The sequence below is a fragment of the Microtus oregoni genome, unplaced genomic scaffold (genome assembly GCF_018167655.1).
Source record: "Microtus oregoni isolate MIOR12 unplaced genomic scaffold, Mior012 000053F_ref0000044, whole genome shotgun sequence".
Classification (NCBI taxonomy): domain Eukaryota; kingdom Metazoa; phylum Chordata; class Mammalia; order Rodentia; family Cricetidae; genus Microtus; species Microtus oregoni.
This window is the reverse complement of record NW_024543829.1, coordinates 2,182,418-2,208,110: the sequence shown is the minus strand read 5'-3', so window position 1 is coordinate 2,208,110 and position 25,693 is coordinate 2,182,418. Positions and strand designations below refer to the sequence as shown.

The following is a 25,693-nucleotide window of genomic DNA, read 5'->3' as shown; positions in this document are numbered from 1 at the left end:
ACATGGCGAACAATGAGGGCTGATGAGACACCAAGGACAATGGCAGGGGGTTTTGATCCTACTTAATGTGCTGGCCTTGTGGGAGCCTAGCCAGTTTGGATGTTCACCTTCCTAGATATGGACGGAGGGGGGAGGACCTAGGACTTAACACAGGGCAGGGAACCCGGACTGCTCTGTGGACTGGAGAGGGAGGGGGAGAGGAGTGGGGGTAGGGAGAGAAGGGTGGGAGGAGGGGGAGAAGGGTGGGAGGAGGGGGAGAAGTGTGGGAGGAGGGGAAGGGAAATGGGAGGCTGGGAGGAGGTGGAAACTTGTTTTTTGTTTATGTTTTTTTTCTTTCTTCTTTTCGCAATAAAAAAAATTAAATTTAAAAGGTCCTATCATGATATACAACTATATAGAAAACATTTATCAATAAAGCCAATGTGACTAGTAAAGGCTCTACCTTTTCAAGTAACAGTATATTTATGCACATAGCATAAGATACCTGAAGTTAAAAGTATAAAGAAATTTTAATAAAAACCACAAATGCATAATTTCACTGATATTTGAGTATATAGTGTAATTGTATACAATCCAATACAATTATTTTAAAATAAAAATAGAAGTGTAATTTTATAAGAATTTTCACATATTTTTTGGTAGCAAGTAGCAGTGAAGAATTTTCACAACTTCTTGCTATTCCGCTAACAGAGGATTTATGTGGTGCTATCTGGATCTCTGTAAGTTCAAGGCCACCCTGGGCTACTGGAGATTGAATCAGTCTAAAGAAAAAATAAAGCCAAACAATGGGGCTTACACTTTGAATTCCAGCTTTAGGGAGGTGGGGATGAGGAGTGACATGATTGGGTGGAGAGAGGAGTATAATGCTTGAGGAGCCCAGACCCCAGAATTTAGTCTGAGGTTTAGTAGAAAAAGCATTCAGTCTGAGGATTCGTGGAGATAGGAATTTGCCTCGCGTTGGTGTGAGGATTTCGTAGAGGTAAAAGCTCTCTCTAGTGACTGGTTTCTTTGCTTTGCTGATCTTTGCAGGTTTTTTTTATTATAAAGAGCAATTAGAATTTGCATTATAGATTTATAATCCCTCATCTGACCTCCAAGGGCACCTACATAAATGTTTTGTGTGTGCACAAAACAGGCATGTACATACACCCAAATATATAAATGCTAAAAAAAAATATTTCAAAAAGTAGCAGGGAACTTTACCCACAAAATTATCTAAAAAGAAAACCTTCAGGATTTATTAGAAGAGTAATGAGTTGTCATAAAAAGAAAATATTGTACAAGAGAATTTACTGTGTTATAAATATGATATGGTAGGGCAGTTTTATTAGAAAATGATGGTCTGAACAATAATGGTACTAACAAACTAATGTCTATGCCTTGTAGAAAGTACCCAAATTAACCAGGAAAATAAATATCAGATGAATTAAGATGGCAGAAAACAGAGTCTGTAAACAATAAATGGAGATAAGTGTAAATTAACCCAAAACTTGTACAGTCTCACAACACTCTACTCCTCCAAATCAAATTCCCCAACCTTAACCTAGCACAGCCTTCCTTGCCCTCACTACACCATGTGTGGGGCGTAGCACAGAAAATCCTCTCTAACCACTCCTCCTGCCCCCAGTCCCTTGCTTTATCCTACCCAGCATTCAACTCCAATAGGTATTCTCTGGGAACCCACAGTCCATGCCGGTTTAGGAATCAGGTAGTATAACTGGACATCCTCACTCTCCCTCCCCTAGTCTATGTACAATCCTCCAATCTCATTCCAAGCTCTGTAGCAGAATACTTGTGGCCCCTTCTCACTCTCTGGTCTCATTCTCAAGGAACTAAGAAGATCCTGGTGCAACACTTTACTCTCCTCCTGCATGTAGAACCTCTATCTCCTTATTCAACTAGTCTACTGCCATTCTTAAATGTCAGCTCCCAATACATAGGAACACATTTTATCCAGAAGACCCAGTGACCACACCTATCTGGACCTCAAAAAATTACTACCAGCTACAACACTTTTCTAAGAATCAGAGGGACCAGCAGAATGCAAGGGGAAAAAAAGCACCTATCCAACAAAGAAAACACAAGATATCAGCACCTAGAACTACAATTGTCACAAACCCAGGTCCCTGAGATGCCATTCTCGAAATACAATAACTGCAACGACAATATTTCTCCAGTGTTGCCCAGAAATCTACTATAGAAGGCCCTGATTATTGCATCACAGGTGAAGCATGAGGCAAACCAATGATAAAATAAATTATAAACCAAATGAACTTCACAGATGTTTACAGACAATTTCACCCAAAATATAAAAGAATGTATCTTCTCAGCTTCTTGATGAACCTTCCCCCATAATTTACCATGTACTCAGACACCGAGTCAGCTGAGAGAAAGAAGAAAATTGCACCAACACCAGGCATTCTAGCAGCCTGCCATGGATTAAAGCTGAATAGGCTCAAGAACAAAAACCTTACGAGCTCGTGGAAATGGAGCAGCTCACCTCTGAGTTAAAAGTTGGTGAAATCTGACATGAGGAAGGAAATGAAAGACTTTCAGAATCGAATGCAAAGGAATAGACAACATGGCCAAAGTTACAACACAAAATGAGGGCTGTTCTGACAGGTAACTTCATAGTACCAAGTGTGTACATTTAAAACCTTGGAGAGATTAATACTAGCAACACAGCAGCTCTCCAGAAAGCTCTAGAACAAAAAGAAGACATCACACCCTAAAAGAATAGATGGCAAAAAGTAATCAGACTTAGGACTGCAATCAATATAATAGAAACAAGCAAACAAACAAACAAAAAAAGAATCAATGGAACAAAGACTTGGTTCTGTGCAAAAATCACTAAGATTGACAAACTTATCCAAATTAACACAATGGAGGAGATAACATATCCTAGTTAACAAAATTAAAAATGAAAAGGGCAACATAACATCAGACACTGAGAGAATACAGAGAATCATAAAAATATATTTTAAAAACTTGTACTCAGCCATACTGGAAAATCTAAAAGAAATGGATAATTCCTTCAAAACAGAACACTTGCCAAAATTAAATCCAAACTAAACTAGTTTTATGATTCCAACAGACCTATAACTTCAATGAAATAGAAGTTGTAATTAAAAATCTTCCAACCAAAGAAAGTCCAGGATCAGATGGTTTTAGAACAGAATTCAACGAAAATTTCAAAGAAATGTTAATGCCAATACCTCTGAAATTATTCCACAAAACAGAAACAGAAGGAGCAGTGCACAAGTCTTTCAACAAGTGTCTGGTTATTCTAATGCCCAAGCCATATATAGAACCCACAAAAATGAGAATTACACATTTTTCCTTATGAAAATAGATTAAAAATATTCTCAGTGAAACTCTTGCAAACCAAAATTAAGCACCCAATGAAAGATTATCAGTTTGATCAAGCAGGCTTCATCCTTGAGATGCAGAGAGCCTTCAACATACTTAATCTATACCTGCAGTCTCTACATAAAAATACACAAAATCCATGTGTTCATCTCATTAAATGCAAAATAGATCTTTTACAAAATTGTTGGTAAAAGATACAGAGATTAAGAATACAAAGGGCATGTTTCCACATAATAAATGTATTTTAGAGCAAGCCCAGTTAGCATCAACTTAAAAGGAGAGAGACTCAAACAATTGCACTAAATTCAGGAACAAATCAAGGTTGTCCACTTCTCATCTACCTATTCATAATAGTACTTGTTGTAGTAGCTAAAGCAATAAGGCAACTGAAGGAGATAAAAAGAGATTGAAACAGGAAGAGAAGAAATCGAATTATCTTTATCCATAGATGATATGCTTTACATAAGTTACTCTAAAAACTACTGAGAGACTCCTAGACCATGTAAACACCTTGTTATCCTTAGCCATCAGGGGAAACCAAAATTTCTTTGGGTTTTCATATTGCACCCTTTAGAAGGTCTAGGATCAATAAATGACAGCTCATGATGGTGACGATTTGGAGTAAGAGAAACGCTCCTCTGTCACTGCTGGGAGTGGAAACTCATACAGCAATTACAGAAAATAGTGGGGCAGTTCCTCAGGAAGATGGGAATCAATATCCCTCAAGAAACAACAATACCACACTTGGGCATATAAGGAAAGGATGCTTCATCTGACCACATTCATTTGCTCAATTATATAAATTGCTGCTCTATTCATAATAACCACGTATTTGAAACAACATACATATCATGTTCCTAAAACCAAAAATAGATAAAGAAAACATGGCACATGTATATAATGAAGTATTATTCAGTCTAAAATAACAAAGAAAATAATGTAATATAGAGGCAAATTGATTGCATAAGTAAAAACAAATCTTGAGTGAGATAGCCCAGATCAAGAAAGCTAAAGATGGTCTATATTCACTTATGTGTTATGAGATATTTGTACACTGTGTGAAGATCTATTTGCTGTGATTGGTGTAGTGGAAAGCTGAACGTCTAATAGCTATGCCAGAGGTATAGATGGGATTTCCAAAGAGAGAAAGAAGAGAAAAAGAATCTAGAAACATAGGAGACACAGAGAGATAAAGGAGGTAAAAGATGGAAGGAGGTAATGTCATGTGATAAATTGTAGTTTAATATAAATGAGTTAATCTATAAGAGCTCATTAGGAACAAGCCTAAGCTATAGGCCAAACATTTCTAATTAATAAAACTTCTTGGTGTTGCTTTTTGTGAACTGGAGACCCAATTGAAAGTCCAATTACACTTATATGTGGATATTAGCTATAAAGTAAAAGACAACAAAGCTACAAATCCTTAGAAGCACAGAGGTGAGTTAAGGCTTAAGGCACTGGGTAGTGGAGAGCAGATAGTTCCTCCTAGGGAAGTAGTATAGAATACACAGTTATGGATGAATTGAAAGTGGTAAGAGATTAGAATGGGAGGATCAAGTGTGGAGAAAGAGGGAAGATGTTTACAAAAGAGGGAATATGGGAGAAAATATCTAAAAATTAAACACCATTTAAAGGTGATATAAAAAGCTAATACAGTAGAAGCTTTCTCACAGATGTACATCTTTGAAGCAATATAAATGTAATCATGTAATAATGGGAGAGACAGTGCCACACCCTCTCATCTCCTGTTACCTAGTGAAGCTTCTAGTACAAACATTAATTTTAACAAATTGAATTTTTGGCTAAATGAATTCCATTGGAATCCCCAAATGACTTAGGCTATTGTCAATATTATAGCTAGCTCTTCAGAAATTGATGCTAACATCCAACTGCTAAAGGCAACACCTTACAACTTAATGAACATAGAGAAGTTGGCCATGTGCCTACAATAACATCTTCACCCTCCATGCTAATATCTTTGGTACAGGAAGTTATTGTGCACATTACCAAAGAGAAAACATAAACACCCACACAGTCACAGATTCTCTGATCTTCACTGGTGTCCTACCTGTAAAACATTCTAGTTCGGTGGTGGCACAAATTATGTGGGATTAAACAACCAATATTTTACTTGACTGAAGGCCTATTCCATGGGATAGAACCCATATGTTAGACTGCTTGGCTTCATAAGAACTATAAAGATAACCTAGAAAGCTTTGGTCAAACCAAGCTCTACCCTTCTAAAATAATTGTAGCAGTAAAATGATTACAAGTAATATTCTGCTTTATTCATAGATCAGTCAACTTCTTGCTTAGACTTCATCACGGAAGCTTCCTCCTGGAGCAGATGATAACAAATACAGTAGCCCACAGCTGGATGCTATGCAGAAAGGAGACCTTGGAACATTCAGTCCTAAAGGGAGCATCTCAATTAAATCCTTCCCCTCAGGGCTCAGAGAAGTTTGTGGAAGAAAAAAAAAAGAATGTAACAGTCTAAATGTATATGGAATATTAAGGAAATAAGGCCTTCTATATCAACAAGAATAACACACGTATGAACTCATAGATTCAGGAAGGATACATGGGTCTGTGCTGTGCACCGCGCCCCTGTGTCTGTGATCTGTGCACTGGCACCCAGTTCGCGAGCCTTGTGGGAAGGGGGCTGGAGGTTAAAATACACAGACACACACAGACAGAGAGACAGCGACACGGGTCATCCTTGAATTCCCCAAGAATGCCCCCTTTATTGTGTTCAGGGGCAGATTATATAGAGATAGCCACACCGCAGCCAAACCCACCAGAAACCACTCTCCTGCCATCAGGAACTCCTGAAGGTCTCGTGCTCAGAGCAGCTGTAGGCACTCAGGTCAGGGGCTTACAAGAAATTCAGGATCTGGGGTCTCACAGCTCCCAACAGGTCTGCATTGTGTATACCAGAGAGGGTCCTTGAGTTGATAGGAAAAGTGGACACATGCCCCAATCTCTAAACCAGAAGCATTCTCCAGTTGGCAACTACTTGCATTTGAAAGTTTATTTATCTCCAAAGGAGTATCTCTGGGTAAACAATCTACTTCTAAGTGGAGGCTTCATGCCCAGAAAGAGATGGACAACAGAAAGTAAACTCAAATACATCTTGGAGGGTTCTTGTTTTATAATGGCATGTCAGGGCTCTCTCCTTCTTTTTATTTCTATTTTTATTTTATTCTTTCTTTTTGTCCTAACATCTTTTTGTGTATAAATCATGGCACCAATTTATTGTTTTTTGTGGTATTCCTGAATGTAGAAATGATTGGGTCTCTGCTTCATGTACCTCCTGTTGGGCTCTTTTCTGTTTGTTTTGGATATTTGTTTTTTGTCTACTTATTATGTGTCTGTTTTCTTGTTTTTCTTATATTTTATTTCACTATTATTCCATAGAAGCCTATTATCTAATGAGAAAAAGAAAAGGGGTGGATCCAGAAGGGATGGGTGGTAAAAAGGAGCCGGGAGGGGTTGAGGTGTGAAAAATGATAATCATAATATATTATGTAAGAAAAAATATTTTCAATAAAAAGAAACAAAACCTCACCACATATAAATCCAGGGGCCTTGAAAAACTGACAGTTGATTCCTAAAAAAAATCAATAATAGTTTTTTATAGAAAATAATAGAATTATTAATGTCAGTATAATATATAATAATAAAGATTATAAAACAGGCATTATTAATTTTTATGTGCCCTTGAAGTGCATACATTTGAATAAGATTGCAATACTTTCTAAAAGTCACTGTGAAAGAGGAGAATCTGGTGGTTGTATACCACCTGCCTCTCATTAAGTTTTTCAAGAAAAGAAAATTTATCCTGAAGTAACCTTGGGAGAGGGTTGAATGGGACTAAAGAGGCAAAGAGGGGAGCAGAGAAATATGTAGTGCTCAAAAAATCATAACAATATAAAAGTAAAATTCTCCAAATTATGAGGAAAAAGAAGTTGACTTAATAAAAGTGATGTACTTGGATTTGCTGCCTATAATGCACATTCAAGACTGAGGAATATGGTGGTGAGATTTCTTTCATGAGGAATATATAGCTTCATTGTTCATTTTGAAAGAGAATATAAGCCAGATGGTGGTGGCGAATGCCTTTAATCCCAGCACTCAGGAGGCAGAGGCAGGTGGATCTCTGTGAGCTTGATGCCAGCCTGATCTACAAAGCTAGTTCCAGGACAGGCTCCAAAGCTACAGAGAAACCCTGTCTTGAAAAACCAAAAAAAAAAAAAAAAAAAAAAAAAAAAAAGGAAAAGAAAAGAAAGAATATAAACCCTGTGGTGCATTGTTTGGAGAGACTCTTGATTATTGTACTTGTGACTGAACCTACAACCTTATGCACGCTAAGCAAGAACTCTATAACTTAATTATACATACATTACTTTTCTAATTTTCTGTTTTATTTAGACAGCGAGACAGCACCTCACCGTGTAACACATGTAGACTTTGAAACCTTATGTGCTATCCTGTAGACCTGCCAGAGTTAAGGACGTGTACTACTAGATTTACACTTTTGTTTATATTTTTAGTATTAGACCTCATTTCAACAAGACAGACATTGAAAGGAAACTAACAAAAACCAGTAATTACTCTTGATATAAAGCAGAATAATTTCCAAAACGATATAAATCAGGTGACTAATAAATCTATAAAAGCATAAACCCTATTATTATCAAAAATAACTACCTAGACCTTGATTAGTTATAAGATGAGAAACAATGCAAAATCATTAGTTTTCTGTTTTAGGTTTCGAAAATTGTCCTGATTTTGTACTTCTGGAGAGAAGGAATTAGAGGATGTAAGAAATAATTATTTATTTTTTATTACTCATATAATTATCCTTACTTTTAACAGTTACAATATTTATTCTATTTATATTTGACAAAATTAAATACTCTATCATTTATATACTATCTTTATGAGTCTAAAGTTTTATATCTAACTTATCTTTTATCATAACTAAGGATAACTATAATTATATCTGTTTTGTCTTCAACTCCATCACCTATGCTCTAAAAAGAAACACAATAAACTCATTGGTTCTCTGGAGTGACCTTCAATATTTCCCCCACCCTTCTCTAGGTGGAAATATTGATTTGTTGTTGGGACCTTAGAAGAGTAGACACTGCTTATATCTTCCCCTGGGAAGGAAGTTTACCAACAAATTTTATAGGGTACTTTCAGGTTAATTTATTTGAAGATAGAAGTTACCAGGTTCTAGTAATAACAAAAGTTATAAACATCCACCTTATTTTGAAAATAAGTCCATTCGAACAAAAGAAACTAACAACTTTACACATACAAGAACGCTTATTTCAGCTTCATAATCTTCATTGTTATAATAAAGTCAAAATTTAAATGACTATGTATTTAGTTTGAGCTCTGTCTTTTTTTAGAATATTATGTATTTCTTGATAAGAATGCTACCTCTCTGGTTATATTAATCACAAAGAAACTAAAAACATTGTAGAGCATTATTATTTACAAAACAACCTCAAAAGAAAGGGGGAACAAAACCACAACAGTGTAAAGAAAAATACAAAAATAGAAAAGAATTGAAAAAAATGAAAGAGATTAATAGGTGAATTTTTATAAATGTAAAATCTATATGTAAATATTTATAACATTTAAAATGACCCTAAGCACTATATACAACTTCTTCCAGGAAACCTCTTAAAATAGTAATGAAAATTTAAAGATAATTACTTTCATCACTAAGTACATCTTTTGTAGTAATATTTTTTAATTATAATTAAAAACTTTGGGTTAAAGTCCTGTAACTGCATAATTGCCAGACTTTTGCTATCAATCTATCTCATCACCAGCATGTGTCCCAATTACTAAAACTTTTGAAACTAAGCATACAGTGTCATCTCTCGTCTTCAGCTGTTCACTGAGGCATCAAGACACTTCAAATCATAAAAGTTAATGACTCTAAATATTTAAGAAAAATAGTCATCTTTACTGAAAATATTACATTTAAAATTATAGGTATCCCACAAAAGCAGCTGGCATCATCAAAATTTTAAGCACTCACCATTTACTTAAGTTAAAAGCTATTTCAAAATTTAAAGGTATAAATAAATTTAAAATTCTGTTAAGATTTATGAAAATATAGTTTTTGAGGCCACAGTCTATAAACACACAATGTACTATATTCAACCCACCAGAACTTTTAAAAATGCCTAAACCTAATTCAGACCAATTATTTTATCTGTAGTAAAGCTATAAAGTCATTTCCTTGAGAGGGTTATTGCAGTGATATTATGAGGTCATATTCATGCTTATCAAAGTACATAACTTTGTTATTGCCAGTTCTTGCTCTTGAAGAACGCTGCCATACAGCTAAATTGAAATGAGCCAGTTTCATGCCCATTTTTAAAGTTTTATTTTTCTTTTTTTATATGGCAGCCACAATTTTCCCTCCCTCCACTCCTCCCAGTGCCCCTCCACCTCCCTGTTGAACATGGCAAAACATAGAATAGATTTTGCTGTTGGAATCAGGACAGGTGGGCATGGGAACAGAAAAGATCATTTGAGGTCCAGGGGTGAAGAGACAGTGTGCTAGGAAAGATGACTGGAATTAGGGGATATTTGGGGGCAATTTGGAATCTAGTACACTGAAAACTCCTTGGAATCTGCAAGAGTGACTAGCAAAGACTCCTAATAATGGGGAATGTGGAGCTTGAATCAGTTATCTTTTATGACCTGGGAAAGCTTCCCTCAATGGGACTGGAACTATAATCCAGCCACCAAGTCTTCAGTTTGCAATCTATCCTGCCTAGAAGATGTGTTGGGATAATGGTGGCACAGAAATTATGGGAGTGGCCAACAATTACTCATCCAACTTCCTTTGCCACAAAGGAAGCTCAGTCCTGATGCTACTTGAATGACCAGGAACCAGAGGATGGGCTGTCTAAAGCCAAAGAAGACAACCAAACATGACTTGGAAAAATAATTCAATGAAATGTTTACTAATGATACTCTGCTGTACTTGTGGAAAAGGCCTGGAAGATTTGTAGGAGTCAAGAACGTCAATGCTGCCCAAAGAATGAACTAATCAGGGCTCATAGAGGATCACAGAGACTGAAGGGACAATCACAGACCATGTATTTCTACATATACATTTTGGTTATGTAGCTGGTTGTTCTTGTGGGACACATAACAGTGGGAGTTGGGCTTGTCTCTGACTCTTTTTCCAGTACTTGGGACCTATTCCCTCCTACTCAGATGCCTCCTCCAGTCTTGATATGTAGGTTTGTGCCTATTCTTATTAATGCCTGATCTCTAAAATGAGATATTATGAGTTCTAGAATTCTGTAAACATTTCATTTAAAAGAATCAGGAAACTACAAGGAACATTTTAAAATATAGCCAGCATTGGAAATGTGGTAGATTTTGTCATTTGGTTTGAGTTGTGCACACGGTGTGTGTCCATGTTATGATTTTGTGTATCTGCTGAGACAGAGGGAGATCATTAATTTAACTTGACATTTTTTGGTATTCCCCATGTTATCCACACTAATTAGCATCTGCAGCATCTGCTTCTAAAAATCCTTCAAGTTCACCTGGGACATAATATTCGATAATTGAAAGCAGCATGAAGTCAACGAAGTTAGACTCATGCCTCTATTCTGCTGCAGATCAATGAGTCATCGTGTTCATTCATTCATTCATCTTCCATTCATATATGCACAAATGGTGGCATGATCACATTTTCTGAGAATGGCTTCAGCTTTTGAACAAAGTTGAGTTCTTATTTTTATAGTGCTTACATCTTAGTAGTTTAATATGAAATATGAGTAACAGTTCTAACCTCTTGCAATTTTAATGCAATCTAATGAGTTAATTTAGGCACAAAGATTGGGATATCCAAGGAACTGGATAAATATTTATAATCCTTTGATGATTCTTTAGTCTTCTAAAATGAAGGTGAAAATATATCCCTAAAGTTACGCACTATTAGTAGAAACTAATATGGTTATTAGATAAAACTTTTTTATTTTATTACTTTGTTTGTTTGTTTTTGCTTCTTTTCTGGTTAATATTCAATGGAGATAGTGGCACTTCAAAAACAAAATTAAGGTGTTTAAGACCACTGGGAAAGATAAACATGAGAGATTTATTTTTTTCAGATGGCACTTCCAGTGTTGCGTCCTGAATCATTGCTTCGGTATGCTATGGCCCAGTGTTTGCTGATGGGAATGCAGGGCCAGTAAGTTGTATTTCTTTTGTCTGATTATATAGTACTTGTTTTATAGCATATGTCAAAAATAACAAGTGGTCTATTGTGAAAGTAGATTTAAGGTAGACATTAAAAAATGTGACATGATTGAACTTTGTCCACAAACAGGAGTAGGTAAAATAATGGGCTAAAATTGGACACAACCATATAATGTATCCAAATACATATTGATGAGTTAAGATAATAACATATAATTTGGTTAAATCAGGGTTTTGAGGAGAAAATGAAGGGAAAATAAGGAAGATCAGCATTGGCAATGAGTCTGATAGATTAGGAGAAACAAGACAGAGATGAAGAAGAGAAGGTCAATTTTCAGGTACAGCTTCTTGAACTGATTTCAGATCTGTCCTGCCTATGGATATTTATGCAGCAATTCTTTGTATTTTTTGTTTGTTTGTTTGTTTTTTTTGTTTTGTTTTTTAAAGACAGGGTTTCTCTGTAGCTTTGGAGCCTGTGCTGGAACTAGCCCTTGTAGACCAGGCTGGCCTCAATCTCATAGACATCCGCCTGCCTCTGCCTCCCGAGTGCTGGGATTAAAGGCGTGCGCCACCACTGTCCAGCTATTCATCAATTCTTATATGATTTTTTAGGTTCCATTACTGAATTATTATCTTATTGAAAGAGAGAGTCCCTGTTGGTTTTTAAATTCAAAGACATTTTCAATAGTTTACATGAAAGAAGATCCGTGGAAGAACTTGTAAACACTATTATTGAAACCAAGGAAGGAAAGGAGGATAAAATAACACTGACTTGAATTTCTTTACAATGTACTCTACCCTTGATCAGCAGTAAAGACAGGAACTGTTGACATGTCTGTAGAATCCCCTGCACTTTCAACCTCAACCGGCATGTCAATAACTTTCTAGTTGAAGCACCACCATTAATGATTAATAGTTTCTAAGGTTTGAGCAACTATAGATTTTATGATAAATCTTTCACAGGGTTGAAGAAATGTTGAAAAATTACAGGAGTGCAAGGACACTTATTTCACTTTTCTGTTAAAAGAGGAAAGACAAATCAAGTAAATAGTTCCAGTAGAACCTGACTTGGTTTTGCAGCTGTAAATTTGTTTTATTTAATCAAAAAATGTGCATTTTAATTGGAGCAGGAATGCATTTTAAACCACAGCCAAGTGAACCTCTTTTATTCAACTGACATCCATACAGATTTCCAGACCTCTTCAAATTAATATAGTACTAAATTTAGTCACAAGTAAAAAACACAGAATGAATGTGTCCTGTCTCCCAGACAACATCACGCGTTCATTTCATATGTCCAGATACAAAGGAATGACAGTGCTTAAAATGGGAAACTGATTGAAATTATATTTTTGCAAGTAAGAAAAAGAATTCACAGCCATTGTTAATTGGTAAGATGGAGAATAATTATTTTGCTACAATAGTAACAATGAACTCAAACTATGTAACATTCTGTCGGTCTCATTCACATGTACCTTCCTAGATTCAGACTTATTTTTATTTATTGGCAATTACGTTTTTCAGATAGAAATTCTCCTTTGTATATATATTTTCATTGTGTGTTTATGTTGAATTTAAAACAAACAGTATGAGAGAAAATGTTTATAATTTTGAACTGCATTTGTTTATCATAAATGAAGCTAGAACAGGCTTCACATTCAAAAACAACTGATTCTTATTCATGTCAACCCTAATGATGAGATGGCAGAAGTGATTTAAAAACAAAGTAATGTCACTGACATATTTAAAAGTGACTCTCAACACTAACATGGTATATTAGAACTTATGGATTACTATATATATATATTCAGGTATTTTAAGAATTAATTCATTTACATATATATTTGAGTATTTAATAATAGCTGTTATTTGAAACAAATTATTTAAAGGGCATCAATTCACAGTCTTTTTTTGTGAAAGTCAGGCAGTCCAGAATAATGAAGCATAGGATGAGGGTTTAGGTATAAAAAAAATAGACAAATTGTAAAGGAAAGCTCATTTTATTTAAAGATATGTAATGTGTCGGCATCTACCATGAAAGAGAAAATATTTTTTTTGGGGGGGGGTAGGGGGTTTCGAGACAGGGTTTCTCTGTAGCTTTGGTGCCGGTCCCGGAACCAGTTCTTGTAGACCAGGCTGACCTCAAACTCCCAGAGGTTTGTCTGCCTCTGCCTCCCGAGTGCTGGGATTAAAGGCGTGCGCCACAACCGCCCAGCTTGAGAAAATGATTTTTTAAAACACATTTTTTTTTTCATGGAACTGTAGAAACCATATCTCCCTTTACTTTGCAGATGCAATTAAGCTTGGATTTAAATGTATTCTCTGACTCTATCGTGATAGCATATTTTCTACAGACCATCCATTCTTACCTTTGTAATTAACCTTGAAGCCAACAGATCCAACACTCTCATCCGTTTGAAGATGCAGCCACATTTGACTTCTCATGCTTACTATCAGGTCTGGCACAAAGCTGCCAGTCAGCCTGAGAAAGAGATTGACAAAAGATGGAGAGATGGATCACTAAAGTACCCTTTGCATGCAAATTATGAGAAAGGTACCCATTACTGCTTTCTATATAGGAAGAAAGCAAAACTTCAAGCTTACAGGGCTGTGTGTGATGTAGCGTGAGAGATAAACCACCCAGTTTAGTGATCAAACTTTGCAATTTCAAAATACCATTTCATGTGTTTAACTAGGTTAGATCTTTCATATCCCCGAGGTAAGATTACTAGAACATCAGAGAGTTTTATGCTTCCTTTTGAACTAAAAAGGGAAAGTAGATCTATGATCTTTAAGCATTTTTATTCCTAATAAAAAATCTATAGCATTTTAATCTTCAAGTTCCAGAGAATTTTGTTGCAGATGTTTTGAGAACTATTGAAGTGTTTTGCACACAACAAATCCCGAAGTGATATACCTTAACTTTATAATACTCATATTGAATGCATGATGCTTTATATAATTACTCTCATGTTGGGTATAGTGGATAGTTTTATGTCAACTTGACACAAGCTAAAATCATCTGCAACAGGAAACCTCAATTGAAAAATGTCTCCAAAAGATCAGGTTGTAGGCAGGACTCTAAGACACTTTCGTAATCAGGGATTGAAGGGGGATGGTCCAACCCATTGCAGTGGGGCCAACCCTAGGGAGGTGGTCCTGGGTTCTACAAGAGAGCAGGGTGAGCAAGTCATGAGGCAGCAAGTGAAAAAGCATTACTCTTTCATTGCTTTGGTAATGACAGCTGCCTGTAGGTCTCTACCCTGTTTGAGTTCCTGCCCTGACTTCCTTGATGATGAACTATAATATGGAAGAGTAGAGGCAAACATTTCCTCCAAACTTTCTTTTGGTTATGGTTCATCATAGAAATAGTAATACTAACTAAGACAATGCACGCCTGTTTACACATGTTCTATTGTTAATGGTGTCATTTAAAGGAACATACTTCTTACCTGATGTAACATAACTGCCTCTACACATTAATGATGCACATTCAGTAATGTGCTGTTTTTGAATTATTGGAAAAAATTACCCTCTCATATTAAAAATGTATCATATAATTGAACAGAAGCCAAGGGTCAAGAAAGGATGAAATCAAATGAGTAAATCAGGCATAGGGAGACGGGAGAAGACTCCATCAAGAATGCAAACTAGGGAAAGTAGTCTTTCTATAGAGTAAATATTTCTCCTTATTGATTTTCTATTTTATACTAAAAAGATAGAGTTTTTTTTTCAAAAGAGAAATAATAAAATTGCCTACTAAATGCTAAAACCACAAACATGGCTACAACATTAGTTCAGGAAAGAAAATAGAGTTTCCTTTCACAAAAAGGATTAGAAAAAAAAAAACAGGAGGGGACCATCCTCAGAGAAGACTATAAACACCATCTCCTGCCAGGTCTCTTAACTAATGAAGGCGAGGTTAGCATGGATGATCACTTGCTTGAACAGAGTCTGGAAATGACAGCGAGTAATCCTGCTCTAGAGATGACTATCAAAACCACAAAGGTGGAAGTTTAAATACTACATCTTAAGTATAGCAGCATCAAAAGTGCCCCTCCTGAGACAGTTTATGAAATTAATCATAGAGGAAGTCAATAAAATATTTTGATATAATTGTGAGTTACATATGCTTAGGAGGAACCCTGAGATAGGGAAAGTATTGTGATACATTAGATTGTATTACCTTTCTGCCTGTAAAAGAATTATAAATTTTATGATATAAAATCTTTATCTGTCTTGACACTGCTTACTTGATGCATGTATATATATATATATATATATATACACATATGCACCTATATTATATCTAAATGTATACTATCTTAATCTTTAAAGTTTCACAGACTTTCATTTCTCATAGGAAATATTATTGAAGTAGCCTTTGTCTTGTGGATTTTCAGTGTGGTATGATAGAATTGTGGTGTGATACTGGCTATGGTGTCTTGAGGTAAGTTTGGAAATGAGTAAATCTTTACAAGAATGAGAATTCAAACATAGATTCAGAACAGAAAGTAAATTGACTAAGTCTGAAATCTGTGTATGAGCCTAAATATATACAACAGTTTTAGTTTTACTATATCCAGCATGCCAACCTTCTATGTTATGGTGGATATTTAAATTGTTTTATTTATTACATTGTTTTGTGTGTTTGCCAGTTCTGAACTGTGCAAATAGCCAAAGCCTATAAAATGGTATGTTGCCAGTTCACAAAGGATACCCATGGAGGGTCGATTGCCCCCTTGCTCCTTACTCTCTGACGGATCTTGTATTTCTTGATCTCAGTTCACCCCCAATTAAGGGTACTAACAACTCAAACTAGTGAAACCTACGCTTGAAATGAAAACACAAATATCAAACTCCCATGTGTCAGTCACATTAGATTTAGAAAATGATAGAATCATAAATCTCAGGTTTCTCTAGATGAATAGAAGGATTTTTGAAGATTACTAACTTGTATAAAGTTACATGCCAGGAATGGCTTTTGTTCCTGGAGCCACCTGTATGATGTAGAAACAACAAAGAGATAAAAATATTTCTTCCAGTTGCTATGCTGCTATAAGCCAGACACAGGACTCCATGATTTCATTTTCAGCTTGTCATAGAACAGGTAGAATTGTATTTTTGTTTGGATCAGGACAAGCTATCTTTGTGACATGATTCTATCTGCCCCTTTAACGACAGAGTAAAGTTTAGTTTTCTTTGGTGAAGTCAGCTTAGCAGATTTAATATTGTGCACATTATATTCTGGTTTAATACATACTTAATAAGAAAACTGCTTCATTTTTCCTTTATTTTGTGGGGAAGATTCACTGTACTTGTATGTGATTTCATTTTAAATTGTATTTTCTCATCATTTGATCTCTCTCTTAAAACTTATCTTCGCATGCAACTTCAATAGATAATTCTTCTCAAAGGACTTGATTTAAGTTCCAGTTGTCCCAGCTGTTTGAACAATTTTGTCTCCAACTTCCATGCATGACACTAAAGAATGTTTGGGGGCTGAATCAAGATTCTTAGATCATTCATAAAAGGCTCTCAAATGGTTCTTCAAACAATTTTAATGCATGCTTTGAATTCACTGTTTGTGACTAAATGAACTTCAATCTACATTTATTTATAAGCAGAGTGACCTCAGTGTGCGTCCATGCTGTGCTTTAAACTTCCTGGTTATTCTCTTTATGCAGAATAAAAGCATAAAAGCTCTACATAAATGCACTCAGAAATCTTCATTATGTTCTGAAATAGAAACTGAAATAAAGGCAAGATATATCAAATATCTATTAGGCTCAATGCCTGATCTTTATATTCACTCAAAGAATTTCGGTTATATCCATTAGGGAACGACAGCCTTTATACACCCTAGCAATTTTCTTTGTGTCATGTAAACATGGAACTATTGCTTTTTTATGAAAATGCATTCAATATTTTATCTTACAATTCTATGAAAAGTAAGGTATCTGTTCACTGTGAAGTACCTACAATTCACTAGAGATAGTTGCTGCTGGTAAAATATTTTTTAAAATTCTGGGAACAGCATTTGACAATTACATTTCAGAAAGGATCAAGATCCTGAACGAAAAATATATCATTGGCACATTAATACAAGAAGAAGTCTATAAATGTGGATTTGAAATCATTGCTGTCCATGGGCATTAGAAGTTCTAATTCACTTGCTATTTCAAAGTATAATAATTATCATCATTAAATTTGGTGAAGAAAATTTTGACACATGCATTGTGCTCTTTACCTATGGGTTTTTATACTTGTGAGTTTATTTAAATACTATTTCCATATTTTGTGTTGTTGTCTTTTGTTTCTACGATAGTAAGAAAACAAGTATTTTTGAATAAAAATAAAAATGAAAGTGGCAACTAAAACATTTTAACACATTATTTGTGTGTAATAAATAAACACATAAACAAGCAAGAATGAACTTGAATGAAATTATTGTTTTCCATTGAACTCAACAGTTGTTTTACAGTAGATGGACATAAAAATTAAAGAGAATGAAGCTCTAGTGAGCGGTTATTTTATAAAGTTAATATTTATGGTTAAAATCAAAATTGCATAGGACTTATTTTTATAGTTTAAGCTAAAATATTCAGAGAACTGAAAGCATATATTTATCATGCTAGAAGGGACTTGAATGACATCATATTAATGAAGACTTTTCTACAAAAAGTAATTTCTGCAGAGAGCTTTCTTTCTTCCTTTCTTTCTTTCCTTCCTTCCTTTCTTCTTTCTTCTTCCTTTCCTCCCTTCCTCACTCTCTCTCTCTCTGTTCCTCCTCCTCTTCCTTCTTCTTCTTTTTCTTTCTTTTTCTTTTTGATGTTGTGATGATTAGAACTTGGTCAATTTATGAATTCTCAAAACTGGGTGTGTATATTTGCATGTGTGTAGGCACTTGTGTATTTGCACTTGTATACATGTTAATGGACTTGGAAGTCTGTAAGGTTAGGTGTTCATATACATATGTGTGTGTGTGTGCGTGTATGTGCAATGATTATGTGCTTTTCTGTGTATGTTTTTAATGTGATTTTACCTTGATATGTGAGTGTGCATGTGTATATGCACATGTATCAATAGGAGTTTATGTATATGTACTTATATGCCATATACACTTGTGTAAGAGAATGTTCAAATATATTCATATGTGCATGATATTTGTATGTGGATTTGTGGATTTGTTTGTATGTGCACTTATATATTGAATTATGACTGTCAATTTGTGAATATACCAGTATTTTTTTGTGTATATATATATATATATATATATATATATATGCACATATATGTTTATACGAAGTAAGCTTTTTTAATCGACACTGTTCCATCAATAGCTGCAGATGATTTAGCAAAATCCCGGTATTAGGAATGAAGATTGCCTCTTTCAAATTATTGATCAGGGGATTTTAAAAGACTCAAAATAATATTGAATATGTTATTTCCCCCTGTTTGCATCACAGAGGTTGAATTTTTGTCGCTAACACTAAAGACACTGTAACAAGAATTGGAGCACTGGACCTGGATATGTCTTGAAAGCTTCCTATCCAAGAACTATCATCCATGGTACAAGAAAGTAGGAAGTATACATGTTTCCAAAGAAATAAATCAGAACTACAGCCACAATGGAAAATACCCAATATGGCAAAAATAAATCAGAACTACAGCCACAATGGAAAATACCCAATATGGCAAAAGTGCAACAGTGCTGGCACTGATATTTTGGTCGTGGTCAAGAGTTGTTTACCTGGATTTAGTGTCCACTCAACAGACTGGAAAATGCCAGTATTGGAAATTTAGCAAACTTTGTGTGGCTCAAGCGGTCATAGATCTTATAGGAAACCTCCACACACTACTTTTCTAAACCAGCATAATTTCTAGCTGCACTCTATGTCCTTATTCTTATAAACAAAGATAACTATAGCTCTCATCCCTCATCATAGACATTTATTATCAGAGAAGATCAAGACCATTACAGAAAACTACAGTGAAACAAAATGCCCAGAATAACAACCATGAGTGCACAGCCCCAGTGGATATAACTATAACATAACTCCTGTACCTAAGGCTCAGTGAACATCATGAAAGAGGGGGAAGGAAGATTTTAAGAGGCAAACAGATGACCAGGAAGTCTGCTGTGAATTGGTGTCTCCTAGAATTAGTAGGAAACTTGCATCCATGTTACCCTAACAGTATGGCTGTCTAAACTCCATCTAACCAATAACAATACTAATAGACATGTTATCATGGAAGGGGTAAATCTCATGGGCCCCCATCCCTAGACAAAGAACTACAGGCAATTAAGGAATTCTGAGAGTGTAAGATGAAGACTCCCAAGAGGTAACTCCCTTAATTATGTATCTAATTCTGAATGCGCTGCCCTGAAATCAAACTCACACAGCATCATTCAACAGAATCAGTAGGTTGTCTTTAAATTTTCATACATTTATACATATATGTAAAAAATTAAGGAAAAAAAAGGGCAGGGATTTGAGAGGAAGCAGTATATAAGAAAAAAGATACTGGCATGGAGGGGGGAGTGAAAATTATGTAAAGATTTTTAACTAAAGATTAAAAGAAATCAGTAAGTTATTCAATCAAAGGGATTTGGTGTTGAAACAGTCTTTTAAATGTAAATTCTGTCAGCCAACTATCCAGTTTCTGTTAAATGTCTTGGTTGTGATCACTGACAAAATTATTTTTCTGTCCATTTTAATAGAGAAAAGAAATTTTATTTATCAGATATATAATTTGTTTTTAAGAAGAATTTTTTTCTGATGGTAGACAGAGGAAGGCAGGACAAAATATTTTTATATAAATATTTTAAATATTTAAGTTATTTTTCAGGATAAGGAAAACGCAGGTGAAGCCCATGCACTGAACAAACCAGGGAAAATAGAAACAGCATTGAGAAAACAAAAACTTATAAACATTTATTTCACCCTTCTATGAGTAGTGTTGAATGAAAATCTATGGTTTAGTGGTATAACTTTTTCAGATGATTACTCACTGGGAATATAAGAGCACATCCCATAGTTCTATTTTTCTCTATACAATCTTACACCATCTAGCTGTCCTTATCCTCAATTTATTTAGAATTAGTTGTGAGTCTCTACTTGATATCACTTGATGACTCTGATATCATGGTTACCCCTTATCTACTCTACTTCTTGATCACATTCACTGAGTGCAAGATATTTAACAATACCCCCAGGCATGGCGTCCAAAAGAGAGGAAAATAGGATCTTCACTCCACCTAATAATGTCTTTTTCTCACATTCCTGACATCATCTCCCCCTTTGAAGTTCAAAATGGTACCAGGAATTCAAGCCTTTGGAATCAACTATTACAGAGACTTAAGCAGTAAGCACAGAGACAAAGAATTCCACATCAATAGTTTTCAGCCTAGTATTTTTCATGGAATTCCTGAGTGTTTGTGAAGTAGCAGGTTTCTAATTCATGTGCCTGCTCTTGGGACTCTTTTTCCTTTATTTTTGGGGGTTGTTTTGTCCAGGTTCAATATGTTAGGTTTTTTTTTTTTTTATTTATCTTACATTTAATTTGGTCATATTTATTTGCTGTCTCCAGAAGCATGTTAATTTCTAATGAAAGGCAGAAAGGAAATGTATCCTGGGTAAGGGATATGAACTGGGAGGACTAAAGGGAGGGGAAATTGTGATCAATATATTGTATGAGCAAACAATAAATTTTTAATAAAAGGGGAACAAAGAAAAATAATGCTTCCAGTGTCTTGTGTATCATTCCAAAGATACTGGTATATTCCAAAGGTTTGTGGTATAGGGTAGCATGAGTATTGAAAAACACACTGACAGTAAAAGTTTGCAAATAATGATTCACTGTAACAAACGTTAAACACTGACTACTTACACCTGAAGCACAGTCCTTGGGTCTCCAACTTCACCCCCATCACCAATAGTCAAGGTGTCATAGCCAATCTCCAGATCAAATTCCTCAAAATTTATTTGGATAACCTATGAACAAATAAAAACAAACACTCTAAATATATTGAACTATATAATAGAAACCAATGGTAAGCAATGGAAGAAGACTTTAATATGACATTATCTATGAACGTCACACCGTGGAAGTAGATATTACGACATCACCACTCCATTTTTCATTCCTGTCTTTTAACTCCTGTATTAAATTTTCAATGAAATGGCATGATTTCTGTTCCTAGAACACTCTCTTGGATGTAAGCATAATTAATGCAAATCCACTTTGGGAAGGCTTTATAAAAGGTTCATGTGGGAGAGAGAGGTTTTCCAGGCACCTCCACGCATTTTTTATAAACTGGACTGGAAAAAAGTATGCTATTTTCTTAACTAGTAAAGCCTAAAAATGATAGTGCCAAATTTGAATGCCAATGAACATATTTAAAGTTACGGGTTTATTTTTATGTTTACTTAACTACCGGAATCTCTCAAACGTAGTAAAATGTGCTCTTAAAACTGGAGACATTTGATTTTGAATATAGCAGACAATTTGGAATTGGTTTTTACAAAAACATTTTTGTACACTCATTTTATCCTCATTTTAAAACAAAAATACAGTTACATTGAAATTATGCAACACACCACTGAAAGTCAAAGAATTCTATGCATTAAGAGCTGCACAATTGAGGTCCTAAATATAACCGTGCCTTCAGCCAATAGTGATGTATAATGGGATATTAATACCACTGTATCGGGAAACAATTGTTAGAGCTCTCTAACATTTTTAGAGAAAAGTAAAGAAAATATACCTTTAGCAATAGTCACAACGATTTGTTATTTTTAACTGTAAAAGTATAGAAAGTAAAATCGGTCTCTGGCAGTTTTAGCTCTATATCAGACCATTCGGTGTTTATGATTTTTTAGTTTCAAAAGTTGTTTTGTGTTGACATTTACTAATGCTAGCTTTTCAAATTCAAAGCACATACGAAAATGTATGAAAAAGTATATAGTTTACACTGTCACAATTTTTTAATCATTTTTAAAAGTATTTATTTATTTATTCATTCATTCAACTGTTTGTTTATTTACTTTTTATTTAGTTTTGACTGCTAAAATAAGTGGTTTGAATGATAATGTCAGCTATAGGTTCAGATATTAGAATTTTGGTTCCTTGTTAGTGGAGCTGTTTGGATCTGTTTAGGTGGTACTGCTAGGTAAATATGTTACGGTGACATGCAACAAAAGTTACATTTGGTTGTTTACTGTTCAGACCTTGCTCAACACATAACTAATATAAGTGTTCTAGATATACAGTTTACTCTCTCAAACTGTTAGCACTTGTTTATTAGTGAAGATTAGGTCTATATTTATCAGTTGCGTTGTAAAGTGTGATAAAATCTCTTTCAAGGAGTTTTGCAAGGTTTGAAGCAGGGAACTGTTTTGGTATCTTCTACAAACTTCACTATTTTGGAAAATGACTTTTCAAGAAACCACGAAGGAAATATTTGGAAGAATGTTCAGCCCTAAGACTTCAGGTATGATGTTTTGGTAGGAAATATAATTCCTTCTGTTTATTGAGGGCAGCGTGAGTGTTTAGGTTATATCATGCAGAAAACCTGGAACGATAGTATAGAATCAAACCTGAAAGGAAGCTGCGTATTGAATAAAAGCAGCAACTCCAATGGCAGTCCTCCTTCCTTCTCTAGTGTTCACTACGTCAATGATCATTTACTTGACTTCAAAAGAAAATCAAAAAATGAAAATACACACACACACACACACACACACACACAAACATCACCTCAACAAGTCTTTGAAAAGGAATTAACTAATTTGTTGCTGCTTAAATTCAAAGTCGTTAACATTTTGTGTTTTTTATTGTTTTTTAGTGAGCCAAGATGTGTCAGTGTTGAAAGCTTAGCATTACTGGGTCTGATTTTTATTATAGACTGCTAAATACAAGAAGGTTCAGGATTTTCAAAGTTATTCTTTCTTGGATTGCCTTCTTAGCTTTTTGTGTTCTACATGTTTTTCTATTGTAATCTTTGGCTCAAATAGCCTCATACAATTAAGTTTACGAATCACACTGAAGCCTTTTTGCTCTCAATGATTCCAGATTACATGAAACAAGGAGATCACTATCCGTCAGTGAAGTAGCCACCGAGACCTTAGAACAGACAATGACTATAATTACATACAATTCCTTTTCTAGAATCACATCCTGGGTTAACACCAGGAAACTAATGTGCAGGAGTGAAATCATAGTTGGGAAGATACAGACAAAAGAAAGGTGAAAAGCCACAAAAATATCTGTGATACAACAGTTTTCTCCTTGTAAACTTTGAACTGCTTTATCACATCTAGGAACATAGTTTGGGATGAATTCCAGTAGGTTTTTGCAGTTCCTTATAAGATTATGCTATTTCGTAGTGCTTTTTCAGTCTTCTCGGGAAAATCAACATGTATAGAACTAAAGGGAAAGGCATAATGTTGTTGTAAAACCTTGCAAAATAGTATTTTTGGTTAATATAAGAAATGCATAAATATTAGTTAATATCTACAAAGAGCTTTCTTAGGCATTACAAACTTTAATATATTGGAGTCCATATTGTGGGTTCACAATTTTTTTTGTCCTAAATTTCTTTGTTATTTGAGAAACATCTACAGAGGTTTCCTTTTGTAGATCTATCAGTGATAAACTATTTAATATTCTAGCATCAAGAAAAATTTTCATTTATTTTTCATTTGTTCTTGCTGAAAAATGTTTCCAATTACATATTTTAGTTATCATTTATTTTATAAATGTTCTACAGATATTTCTCTATTGTGACATAACTTTTAATGCTAGCTTAATAAGTCCAATGATGAGATATTAACAGCTGTTTTTAATTTTTGCTTATTTCTTTGGCTATTTTTACAAACTCTTTTTCTCTGTTGTATTTGTTTACCTCCTTTAAGATATTCTTGATGAGATAGATGTTTTTCTTCATGTTATGAATATAGACAACAATAAATTATAAATCACTGATTCTTGATAAATTTTCAGTGTCAGTTATCATTTTATCTTTTAATTTTATTGTGTATGAGTAATCATTAAAGCAGGATAGGCTGTTTGTAAGGACATGGAAGATTTTAAAGAACTTTTTGCTTGCTGAGTAGCTAATTAGGGCACTGGGTTCAAATGCAAGACATCTAGGGCTGATTGAAAACAAGATGTCTAACTCGGACTCTGAGCTCACCACAAAGTGCTCCTAACATCCTGGCAGCGGGCCACCTGTTAACACCTATCTCTGTGGTCTATCAGGAAGCAGAAAAGTCAACTGCTTTAGGGAGGGCTTTGAGAAAGGGGGGCCTGCTTGACAAAACTTGGGGCTGCTTGACATAACCACTTTGGGGAGGGGGCTTGTTAGAGGTAAGGCACACCTGCTGTTATGTAAGACTAACTCCTTTTACCCAAAATGAACCTGCTTGCAGTTTTTTCCAAATGATGAGGGGACTCAGCTCCCTACTGAGCTGCGATGAGTTGGACAAGATCCCAGCCTGGTTGAACAGAGCTCCGAATAAACCTTGCCTTTGATTCTGGTTGACTGGATCCTGGTGGTCTCTCTGGGGGTTGCAACTTGGGCACAACACTGGTATACATGTGTATAGTCAAGTGTTTTCTTCAATGGTTGAATCCTGGATGGCATGGAACTCACAAGGTAGACCAGGCTGATGTCAAACTCAGAGGCATGCCTGCTTCTTCCTCCTGAGAGCACTGTCATCTGATGCTTTCTCATCAACATGGAGTATATAGGCACATATACATTCCTTTTGTAATAAATTGAATGTGTATCCTTTTATGCATTTGTGACTTTCATTAACTTAGGAAAGTTAATCATCTTTTCTTCCTCCTTCACCCCTCTAGAATTAAAATTGACGTAGTATGATTTTTGCTTTGTATATCTCTTAAACCATCTTCTGTAATTTCCATTAACTTACTTTTATCTGATAATTGCATAATTTTTTAGTTCTATCTTGGTTCATTAATTCCTTCTTTATTAGCATATTCATTGAATTATTTAAATTCAAGTATGCTCTTCAGGTTTATTTTTTTCTCCTGGCCACTGGAGGCA

General features: G+C 35.0%; 1 protein-coding gene across 2 annotated transcripts in view; it reads right to left on the bottom strand.

Annotated features, from left to right (window-relative positions):
- Csmd3 (CUB and Sushi multiple domains 3) overlaps nt 1-25,693 on the bottom strand; it is a 976,611-nt gene that overhangs the window by 468,328 nt on the left and 482,590 nt on the right. For both annotated transcript variants that reach the window (XM_041637611.1, XM_041637612.1), the window contains 2 exons: nt 21,511-21,614; nt 13,986-14,098 (listed from right to left, as the gene is read on the bottom strand). In XM_041637611.1, coding sequence (XP_041493545.1) covers nt 13,986-14,098; nt 21,511-21,614 — 217 coding nt within the window. The remainder of the gene's footprint in view (nt 1-13,985; nt 14,099-21,510; nt 21,615-25,693) is intronic.